General features: G+C 44.9%; 1 protein-coding gene across 2 annotated transcripts in view; it reads right to left on the bottom strand.

Moving 5' to 3' along the window:
- LOC142767544 (uncharacterized) overlaps nucleotides 1–12,354 on the bottom strand; it is a 62,980-nt gene that overhangs the window by 34,729 nt on the left and 15,897 nt on the right. For both annotated transcript variants that reach the window (XR_012884981.1, XM_075869437.1), the window contains exon 2: nucleotides 11,464–11,638. Coding sequence is in view for 1 of the 2 variants with exons in the window: in XM_075869437.1 (XP_075725552.1) it covers nucleotides 11,464–11,638 (175 nt within the window). In the remaining variant the exon portion in view is untranslated. The remainder of the gene's footprint in view (nucleotides 1–11,463; nucleotides 11,639–12,354) is intronic.

The following is a 12,354-nucleotide window of genomic DNA, read 5'->3' as shown; positions in this document are numbered from 1 at the left end:
CTAGACAGATTCACTCAACGTTACCATACTATTTTCGCGTCTACACTCACTAAAATGTATGCGGAACTATACAGAGCCACCAACAACTCTGGTAACCACCTGTCCGTATATTGCATTCTACCACAATGCATTAACCTCACTTAGGAACATACTGTGCGAATAGCTAAAACACACCAGGTGTCTTTCTGAAGTCATAAAGCGTTTATTCCTTATAATCTGGGAGAATTTCAGCATGAGATACTGTTTTTTAATCAGTTCGAGTTGTGTCATACCTAGCTTCAAACAAATACAAACAATAAACTTCTAAATAAACCATAAATTTTGTCTCTTTCTACAAAAAGAACGCCTAGATATGGATACCCAGTGAATTAGAAACATGCACCTAGTGGGTCAGAGCTGGCAACATCGAAGACTTGCTGCTTCGACGACCTAGAGGGCATCGAAGACTCAGACATGATTGAAGCCGTCAAACAGAGCTCTAAACTTGACGTTGACAAGCCAAGATGCCGTCCCCCCAACAAGTGTCCACTTGCAACAGACTGTTGCGGGGCACTCGAATGGAATTGCGGTACACCGTTCGTGAAGGCCTGTCTCTTGTTAGCTCTTCGCAGCCTTTTCTTTCACGTGCGAATGCGCAAGTTCAGAAGGCCACCACGCTCATCCAGAAGCTGCTTTCGATGCATCAGTGCCTGACCGCAATCGACATCGACATCTTCAAGGGGTGTGAAACGCGATTCTGCGAAGCATGCCTGGGAATTGACTAATCCAATTCCTGAAGATTAATTTCCGTACGTTCACTTTCCATAAGGACATCCGTTCGACAATAACCACGCTTCCGAACTTGAGACATAGGTTGAATGCTTTACAGACTGCGAGTGCCCAATGAAATTTTTTGCTGCCCACGCGAGTCTACTTCGAACGTCGACGCAGCTGACCGCCCTCAGAATTCCGAAGTTGTGTATGAATAGCACGGGTGTGATACTTTTTTTGCCAGCGCTTCTAGAAAACTCCACTCCCGTGAAACTCTCCTTCCATAGTTTGGCTATTAGCGAAGTTCATCCAGAACAGTGAAGCGCGTTTCCGAATTTCCTCGCTGAATTCGAAACGCTCAAGAAGTTGGTCGTTGGAGCTCACAACGAAGTTAGGCAGCTTTAACTTAAGTGGGTGCTTGAGGGACTGTTGAGGAACACCGTAATCACTGAAGCTGCCCTCGATGACTTCATCGTAGATGCAGATAGCGCTAATGTGATGACCGAGCTTCTGGCCCACAATCACTCCTTGTGCGTGTTGAACATTTACATATTAACGTACCATGCTTGGATGAGCAGAGTTGGTGGTTCAACTCTGTCCTGTAAGGCCGATTTTACCACCTGGCTAAGTTTGGGAACCCGAACAGTGGAAAGACCTTTTCCGTATCATGTCAGCAAGACAAATGCCCCTAAAGCTGACCATCAAGCGACATTGCAGCGAGCGTTATTTGTGAGAAAAGCTCTGCAGTGTTCTTTGAAGGACTGTAATGGAGAAGCAAGTGTCTTTTGACACTACCCTCTATATATTGGACAAACACGATATGATAGAATGTAAGCCGTTCTCCAAATTCCACTCATTCCCTTATCAGGACGACCGTGGACAAGTGTCTCGAATATTTCGACGACTGCCCTTGTTCAGCCACGTGACATCCGCTCATTTGGAGATATGGATACCGGACGTGGACGAGGCCCTCAGTTCTTATATAGCTAACTACATAGCGAAAATGTCTGCGCTGAAGCAGCTGCACCCATCTATATGGCTGCTCCAGGTATTTCCTGAAGCGGTGAAGATTGGATGGGCAGTCATCTTGGAATTGCTACGCCGCAACACAAGGGTAAACGATCTGCATGAGTTCACTAGGTACATGAGTGGACCAGACATACAGCAGAACGTGAGCCGGGCTCACGTCAGAGTCCAACAACTCGAAATAGCAGCAGTCTTTGTTCGGCGTCTACGTGATGGTAATGAAGACAACTACAGGCTACTCCACCTGACGGTCGATGGCTGCAGCCTTAGCCGGTCCATTGTCGGCAAAGAATGGTTCGCTGTCTAGGACACAACGAGGCACAACTCGGATCCCCTTGCTCGACCGGCGCGGCACCTTAAAGACACCCTAGTCAATAGCTACGCGAGGTCATTACGTACTCATTAACATATCAGTGACCTGGTTTGATTTAAAGAATGTGTTTGCACATGATCGTAATCGTTTTTTACCCATGTCATATATGCTGAAGGACTAATGCCTTTCTCAACGACACAGCTTTCAGGGCTCTTCGCTGTTCATTTCCATTTATTTGCAGAAAGGTTGTCAATTTGCTCATACTGCTAAGGCTTCTGTCAGAATCACTTGCGTTCTAGGTGCCCTATACGGTGTTCATATAAGTGTTCCTTGCTTTTAGATAGATGATCCGGTGTGCGGCGTTACCACCCTTTCTGAGCATGCACGTATCCTGCCCCTCTCTCGTCTCGCCGATGCTAGCAGCGTCTGCTCTTCTACGCTCGCTCCCCTCTCTTTTTTACGCATCCCTCCCCACGGCATTTAAACTGCCATTGCGCATGCGCCCCTCCCCCCCTTCCTCTCCTACAAACCTCGTCTCTCGCCTCGCATCGCCGATGCTAACAGCGTCTCCTCATCTACGCTCGCTCCCCCTATCTTCTTATAAGCATCCCTCCCCACGGCGTTTAAACCGCCTATGCATATGTGCCCTCCTCCCGTTCCTCTCCTGGGGACCTTGTATCTCGCCTCGCAACGCCAATGCAGGCTGCGTCTGCTACAGAGTTTGTTGACTGACACACACTAATATTTTCAGGAACAGTTGTTTTCCTAGTACTTGAAAAGCGAAATGAACCACCCTGTAATATTCGTGAATTCTTATGTTAGAACTCTCATAATGCAAGTATTAACGCACTTGATGCTTCAGTAGCAGTTCTGAGTTACCGATCTTGAATTCAGAATGCGCAAACAGCGCATGTGTACTTGCCTATCCTTGTTTAGTTCAGTAAATGCGCGAATGCAACTATTTTGCTAAATGTCACGTAAGAAGAACGCACTCTCGTTTTCTCAGTTATGACCAAACAGGTAAATTCCCAGATGAAAGGCACTACGTACACTCTATGATTGAACTGCTTTTTTTTAAATGCGTGGTAGTTATGTTAGCATCAGGACTGCACGGTAAAGCATACGGCGCACCCAAATGATCAGTTTTGACAGACCATTTCCTTCATTTGAGAGTAATTGACGCCGCCCTAATGAAGTTTGCACCTTGTGTATCAACCATGATTCTTGATTGCAACCAAGCTTTTCGAACAGTTTGCCGCGTACCCTTGTACACATTTCCATGTAGCTCGGCAGAATCCTTGAACAGAGGTTCACACTTGCTATCATCGTAGTGCAAGGAAAGATGGCCATCACTTCAGCAGTTCAGTATTTGCATATTGATAACCATTTGCCGCGTTAGCCTATGGGGAACGAAACTGCGTGAGAATGGGAAGCGATATGCGACATGTATACCAAACGCAAAAAGGGCACTGGTAAGATTTTGCGCATCCTTGGCTGCTTCTTCGAAATGGCTCGACGGGCATACCTATGGTCCTGCGCCTATTTCTATTTTTTTCGTGAGCTGGTTTCACTAATGTCACCTCAAAATAATTGCCGGCCCGCACAACACCTTAACTTTGCCTTTTATGTCAGGATTGGCGCTTGTTTGAGCAATATATTGCATTGGAACGTTTTTTTTTGGGGTATTTATCTGCAAAGCACTCATTATTCCAATAAAAAATAGAAGAATGTATGCTAGCAAACGCGTGACCGATTTGGCCAGAGCAGTGGTAAGAATTATCGCTTACTATGTAACAGATTTACGACACCACGCACCAACCCTCGTCTCTTCAATTTACAATGTAACCAGAAGCGTTACAGCAAGCTTGTGGTGCTATGCGCAAATAGTCGAATGTTTACCAGCTATGAAGAAAAAAACGCTTGTCTTAAGAATATGCTGCCCCGCTCGTTTATTGCTTCATTTTGATGTGTTCGTGGTGCGAGCATTCGCAGCGTTAACAGAAACACTCGCTTCGCTCGTTAATACGATCGACAGGAGCTTGGAGTTGTGTCTACTTCGTATCGCAGTCACGCACACAGTGTGGCGGCAAACGTGCACGGGAAAAACGCGAAATCTGTGCACTTCCTAGCACTGTCTCTGAAATCTACACGTTATCGCAGGGTGCAGCTTAAGCGATGTTCATCTGAACGTGCCTAATCACAGAGCTAACGCTATCAAGTCAGCAGCGCACAAGCCATCATGTGGTGCTTTAAAACAAATCAAGAGCGTACTTTTCAATCACGAAGAAAATGCATGGCGATGTTTTCCCCATGAGCGGCACGCTATCGTTTCGCTTCTTGGTCATACTTGGGGAATGAAAACACTAGCACCTTCGGTTGGGCACGCCGGCCAACCCTATTGCGAAAGCTCGCTTGTTTACACAACACGAACATTCAATGAACAAAGCACACCGTATTTCATGCAGCACGTTCACAGATGCAAAAAAGCATGGTCTTCTTCATGCACTCGCCAAAAGAAACACCAGCACCCCACGACAGACCTATTAATCCTGCCCTCTTGAATAGCAGGAGCGTGCAGACACACATCTACTGTGCAGCAGACGAGAGCCAAGCTGAGTGACGTCAGAGGCCGTGCTTGGAGTAGTGAGCAGGCTTGAATTATTTTTCAAGGTGGGGTTGGTTTCACCCGCGAAAAGTTGTCATCAGCACGCCACGCAGGCAGCGCTGCAATGCTTGTAAAATTTTTGTGTCATACTAAGCTTGTCTATTGAGAGTGCGCAGATTACGCGAGTATTCAAGTTTTTTTGGACAACACACAAGGACCAGTGATAACCCAGCACTAGCTCGCTGGATTCCGTGCCGACCGGTTGTGCCCTCGCGATCACCGGCGACAGTGCAGCTCTGGCGGACTGGGTTAGTCCTATGCCACCTCCCGACGCCGGTCCCCTACGACGACGACTGCGTAGCTCTAGCCGACTAGATTAGCCCTATGACATCTCCAGTGACCGACAAGAGCTCTCGCCAGTGGTTCCCCGTCCTCAGACTTCTGCAACCGTGTCCATCTTTCCTGTGTCCTGCTCATTTTCGTCGTTCCCTGTCCCTTTGCCTCGCTCTCTCCTTCCTCTCTCTCTATCACTCTACCTTTTAATCCTATCCTTTTAATCCCTTCTCTAACCCCATCCCTCGTGAGGTACTGTTGAGGTGTCCTCCCCCTGAGAGACGGCCAAGGGGCTCACTTTTCACTTCTTTTCACTTAAAATCACTCCCCCCCACGTCCTACACCTAGCATGCATAAAAAATGACGTGTTCCACTGATGTCATCGACGAACGATGGCCATCTTCGCTGTTATCAGTGTATCAAGAAGGGCCAATTGTAGAAGTTACTTTGACGAAAAGAGTGTGAAAACGGGACGGAAGGTGAAATGTAGAAGACACAAGTACTTACGAAATAGAGTGTGAAAGCTTATTGTAATGACACATACACCACCTTATTTATATTCCTCCTCCCATGTTCAGAGCAACCACATATACTCTTGACCCTGTGGTGCACCAGGCCCATCCCCCCTACAGAGCAAGAAATGACTATTTCGAGGAGCCCGCAGCCCACCCACCCTTCTACCAAAAATCAGAGGTCCCCGTCCCCCCCCAAAAAAATTACACTACTACTGCTCAAAGGAACCATGTGTGAATGCGAAGCAACGGGGATATGGTGAACGGCACACCACACGGAAACTTGTCTCTTGACTTAAGCAAGCTCACGAACATTCAGGACCTCTACTTTACTAACGCTGCCGGTGACCGTCGCTTGATGCCTGTGACAGCTGCCGTGAAGGCTGCCGGTGACCAAGTTCTGCCGGTGACTGCTACTATACCACTGCTTAACAGCCGCTCTTTAAATGCACAGCCCAGAGACATCAAACGTGATCCCGCGATGACCAAAACAGACGTGCTCTGTTTTACGGATATGTAGCACGCCGAGACTGACGTTCAACGGAATGCAGAGATGTTACATGGCTACACGCCTTCGACTTGACTTGAGCAAGTCGGCGTGAAGCAAGCAGCGGACTTCAAAACTCCCAAGTTAGCCTTCGCATTTCATAGATGCTCAGGCTGTCTTGCTTGGTCAAGTAAAGAACGAGCTTCAAAGCAGAAACACGCTGCTCGCCTGCTAACGAGGTTAATAATGAAGTTGTTCGCGTAAGGCACGTGTTACAGCAAAAAAAGACCATTTGTTTTAAAATAACTATAAAAATGAAGTGCAACAAGCATATTTTTGCCATTTTACAGCTAATGAGTGGCACGTGGTGCCTGCCACCACAGCGATGCGCAGTGTTGCTACTGTAAAGCGTACGTTGCCTGCTGGTTTTAGTGGCCACTCAAATGTTCCGCGTTTCTCCACGCTTGATTGTTTGGAGGCGCAACAAGCATCGAGTTGGATTCTTTCGTCCGTTCTTTTTTTTTTGCAATCTAGCGCCACGATTTGCATTTGTGATGACTTGGCTCACGAGGTAACGCCATTTTCACAGTATTCGCCTTTCTCTTCGCCTGTGGACATGCTTGTAGTGGGCTAGGTCGTAGTTATATATGAAAAGTAAAGCAAAACAAGTTCTGGGAGCAAAAGTGATTCGTATCCTTTTGTTGAGCATGGTAAACAAGATAAAAAGCGTGGGTCAGGATATTGCCTCACCAGAATTTTGTCTCGCGGGGTGCAGCAATGTCTCGCTGCATGATGGTGAAAGGGATAAAAAAACCCAAGAAGGGGGCACCTCTTTTTTTGTGTGTGTGTAATTTTACATAGAATTGTGCTGCAAGCGATGCCTTTCTGAGAGAGAAACACCAACCACCCTAGACAGGACGAAAGGATAGACGAGGCACACAGACACAGAGCAGAGTTAATTTTGTACGGAAAGAGATGAAAAATGTCGTCGTGGTTTAGAAAAACAGAATAGCTTTTGCGGTTACGGAACACTTCGGCGTCGTCACCACCGGGGCTATTAATACGCACGTGTGTGTAGTCTACACAACCTGTAACGCCAGGGAACTCAGCCACTTCATAAAAGTCCTGCAAAACTATAGAAAGTGCCGCCGGCTGCGGAAAGCCCACCAGCATCGCGTACAGGTGCTTTGCGATGAGTAGCATAACTTTTCCGACTGCACAGCACACTGTCGACTACGAAATGCGAACGAGATTCCTGGTGACTGTTTGGAATGTGCCAGCGCCGTCAAACCTGAGAATCATCAGTAGCTGCAACACTAGAGGCACAGGCTGTCTTCGGTTGTACCCACTTTTACGGAGCGGCAACATAGCCCGCAGCTGCCTTACAGCGTTCTTCGTGAATCTATACCAAGCGTGGAATTGTTACTCGCCGCACAACTCCATCGTATTTCCTCGGTCACGTAAAGCGGGCCGAGGAATCTTCGACAGGCAGTGCGCCTCAGAAAATGCTACGCTTATGGCGAGGCAAGCAAACTCAAAAGCGACCACCCTCCACGCAACGTCCATTCGAGAGGTGGCCATGTTGGAATAACGCATGAAGTCACTTTCAAGCTAGACCCACAGCTGACTCGAAATTTGTCCTGACTTCGACCGAGCCAAATCATCTTCAAGTCGTCCGCAAGTTTGAGAACGATTTATGGCGACCGGCAAGACTGTCTTGAGTCAAGAACGAGTCAAGTGATATCTGTATTCGGGGGTTGAAGCAAAGACCAGGACAACGTCTGGTCCCCGTAGCCGGCCCAAATGCTCCACCCACAAAAATATACAGCTGGCTAACAACTTAAAAAGCACAGAATCTCACTATAACAGGGTCACATCGATCTTCACCTGCACTTCAAACAACCTAATATACTGTCTTAAGTGTGCTACCTGTAGAAAACAATACATAGACAAAACTGGGCCGCCAATTAACTTAAGACTGAACGGCCCCTATGCAGACATAAAACACAAAGTAACAAAAGCAGTAGCCCGTCACTTCAACCAACAGCACCACAATTTCGACCAAGCAAAGCTTCATGTTCTACAAACTAATTTCCGCTCACCATGAGAAAGGAAATACATGGAATCATATTTGATACACAAATTAAAGTCCCTACACCCATCATGAATTAATGTAGCACGTGGCAATTTGGAATCACTGAAAGCCATAGCATAATTGCGGCAGCATTTAGAGACGAGAAAGGTTCGACCTTCAAGTACCCATAACCGCTATTACAAGAATCGCTCCTAGCCCGCGTACTATACTATTTATGTTCTCTCTAAATTTTTAGAATTTTAAATATATATATACATGTGTCTATATACACACAACTATGAAGTTTTATTTTTTTATAACCTTTATACCACAGCTTTCTTTCCTCTTTTGGCGCTTCAAAAAAAAACAACACTTTAACGCCATCGTTAAAGTCATTGCCAACCCAGAAAGTTTTCTACATCTCCTTTTTTTCCTCGTCTGTTAACGCTAGCGTGCCACCTGCCCCCAACCCGCCTTTTTTCATTTTTTCTTTTCTTTTTGTGTTTCTCGCTTCGTTGCTTATTTCCTTTGCATTCTGAATTTCCTTATTTCTCTGCCAACGTGCCCCCAAATTCTTGAAGCAATTCCCTTGAGCGGGCCACCTAAGTGGATAGTGAGAGCATATATTAACCAATTCCTTCTCCATTAAAGACATGCTCTTCCGAACACATCTGGTATTGCTTACCTTTGACATCTCGTCATTTAAAAGTACGCCGCCTGCTTCTCTCTCCCCCCATTTTGTAACCGCTTTCTTGTTATCAGTCCCATTCATAGGTGTTCGAGAACAGGCGTAAGCCGATATCGTCGGCAACCCTTTGTGGTGGCCGGACGCGGGGACCATCTGCGGGCTTCGAACTTTCAAGCTCTTTGCTGCTGTCGTGTCTGTAGCGGCCACCACTCCTACTTTGCATGCTTCCTCTTTTTTTTTCTTTCCTTTTTTTTCTCCACCCTCTGAGGACATTGTGAATCGCTACCAGCGAACTTGAAATGAAGCGAGGACTGCAATCCTTTGCTCTCTAGTTTGTTTTTTTTTCTTTTCAGACGGCAATTGCCAACAGGGACACGTGCCACCACCAGGATATGACGTCTCGACTAACCCACTCAAAAATAACAAGCTAAGGATGAGAAGGCAAGGCACCTTTGACGAACATAGCTCCTCCTATCGAAACGTCAGCCAGCCTATCTGAAGAATTTGAACTGTTCACCCTGAGTATCCCACTCTTCTCATCGGTTTTTTTCCGATACCAAGGCAGTTTTCAAGGCATTCGAAACACTATGGGCTGCTTAGATAAGCTGTGTACACACAAATAAGCCATCTGATGTACGATATACAAAGTATATCAAAGTGACTTGTTGGGCTTTACAGGCTCTTACAGAATATAAAAGGAACATTCATAACTTCATAACTAACTCATAATACATGCAACAATTATTATATATAGCAAAAAATTAGGAATGTGATAAACACCAGCACACACTACGCAGACCTGCTCAGAAATGCGTCTTGATAAAATACTTAAATACTGCAGTAAATTAGGAATGCAAAAACACAACACCAGTGCACTAGTACAGATGCCCGGTTGGTACCAAACAGCTGTACTTAACATGCATCATGAAAGCAAGACCACAGCCCACAGCTAATATACCCTTCACGTAACCCTTGACTGCTGAAATGAAACCGTGGCTGTGGTGGCGGCAATTTCGATTAAGGAGGAAATGCTTGACACCTGTCTGCTTAGACGTGGATGCATTTTCAGGAACCACAGGTTGTCAAAATTTCTGAAGCCCTCCACTCCAGTGTCCCTGATAATTGTATCATGGCTTTAATATGTCAACCTCTGTAAATATTATTCTCATTGCACTTGACATGAAATAAAACAAGCAGATATTACTATGTAGTTAAAAAATTCACCATTCAACCCCCCCCCCTATCCATAGACTCACTTTACAATATTCTAGTATGCCTTCTATCAATTATCAATAACAATGTTAAACGTGAGTATGTACCACTGTAAAATATAGCACATGGTTAGGTATTAGCATAGTTAGGCATGATGAAGTGCGACAGTAAAAAATCACTTGATTGCCTTAATGAAATCAACTTCCCAAAAGCAATAAAATAACTAAGGTAACAAAAACATTAATATAGAATGTTCAGTGAAGGTTACAGTGAAGATAAAATCATTATTGTGCTACTTTTTATCACAACACAAAAAGTGTTTTTAAATGACCCATTGCACATAAGGCATCAATTAAAACATGACATGGGAGTGGCGGGCACCTCACCTAGTAGATCTTGAAAAACGATATATGCAATAAAGATCTTAGTATGTAGCACTGACACATTCATAAATGCGCTGCCTAGTTACATTGAATTTTAGCCTTAAGAACAGAAAAACACCTTGGCAGATTGTGTCCAGGGGTAAACAAAGTAATAAAATAATGCTGTCACCTGCCCAACCAACCAAAAATATTGAAATTTTAGTAACGCAAATAAGCAGGTATGTTTGCATTAAAAATTTCTAGACAGTTGTGTTTCTACACAGTCCCACTTGGAAAACTTTTTTGATTGTGTTTATGCTCCTAGATATCCCGTTTGAAAGTTTAATTTTGCTTTTCATGATTACGCATGCAAGGCAGTGAGGTTCAGCAAAATATCACTCTATACCGGAACGAGCAGTCGGTTCTTGCTGATTGATTTGTGGGGTTTAACGTCCCAAAACCACTATTTGATTATGAGAGACGCCGTAGTAGAGGGCTCCGGAAATTTTGACGACCTGGGGTTCTTTACGTGCACCCAAATCTGAGTACACGGGCCAACAACTTTTCCGCCTCCATCGGAAATGCAGCCGCCACAGCCGGGATTTGATCCCGCGACCTGCGGGTCAGCAGCCGAGTACCTTAGCCACTAGACCACCGTGACGGGGCAGTCGTTTCTTGCTATCGCCAGCGAATAGCAAGAGTAACCATTTCAATGTTTGCCCATTCCTTCCACCCACGGTCAGATTAAATGCATGAAATCAGAAAGTCTGTGCTAGTGCTCACTGTCCTGCAACTAAATTTCCAAGCCGCAACTGAATTTCCAGCAGGAAATCTGAGCACAGGCATGCTGAAATTCTTACAAGTGATATTATGTAAAATTGTGACTGGCTCAAATATTTAACACATACATGATCACCTGATATGGCCACTGTTAAGTTCATTATTAAAACTTGATGGCACTGCTGACAGTGATAATGACTGTCTCACATTACGTCCTCCTGAATACATAGCTATGAGCAGAGGTGGCTTTTACATACATAACTTGCAGCGCTGAATTCTTTTTTTAAGGAAAAAAAAGGGGTAATTTTGAACACCCTGAACCTTTGTGCTCCTTGAATACAGCTCCCAGGTGGCTCTGTGCAGCTCGCTTTCCACAGGAAACAGAAGCCATGCGCAGCAGCTGTGCACCAGCAGTCAAGTTTTCCACGAGCCAGCATTGATGATCGGCTAGTCCAAACGCCTTCCACACTCTCTTCCTATGATGAGCATGTATAGGCTGAGAGGGAAACAAAAAAAACAATTTACTGACGTGTCTGTTAGCGAAGCGAAATTGGGAACTCTCTTTAGAATGATCAGGAACATTGTGCTTTAAAAGAGCAGGATGTATGTTACAACAAAAGCATGCTCAATGTTTTTGGCGAACATATCTGAAACCTTACAAAACAATATGCACTTCCACATAACAGATGTGTCACAAAATATACTTGAATAGTGCTCTGGCATAGTGCATACAGATGCCAATTCTGTAATAGGACAGCACATACATGACGGTATGCAATTTCATCAAGTATCCACTGAAGGTAGCATTTAAATTAAATTACGTGTTTTATTTTGAACACAACTAATGTGACTTTCTTCCGGCTGCCTACATTAGGACGGTTATACCTATAGCATCAAAAATTGGTTTCGCTAAATTACTATTGTCCACAGCTAAATTATTGTATTGATTCAATGCTTCCAGGTGACTAAAAAGGCAGTGTCCCTCACTAATTCCTCACATACCCCTCATCACAGGCTGTCTAATGAATAACGGAAACAAATGTGGAAATGCTAAAACAGACAAAGCACCCATCTTGAACTACATACCATCCCAATAAAGCATGCAAGCCTCTGCAACAATCTCGAGTAACAAGAATACTGGAAGGCATTGGTCACGATTTAGCAATACACAATGAACATTTGATGAGACTGATTTCCGAAGTTGCATAATTG

Source organism: Rhipicephalus microplus, chromosome 7 (assembly GCF_043290135.1).
Source record: "Rhipicephalus microplus isolate Deutch F79 chromosome 7, USDA_Rmic, whole genome shotgun sequence".
In the NCBI taxonomy this organism is placed as follows: Eukaryota; Metazoa; Arthropoda; class Arachnida; order Ixodida; family Ixodidae; genus Rhipicephalus; species Rhipicephalus microplus.
This window is presented reverse-complemented; position numbering and strand designations above follow the sequence as displayed.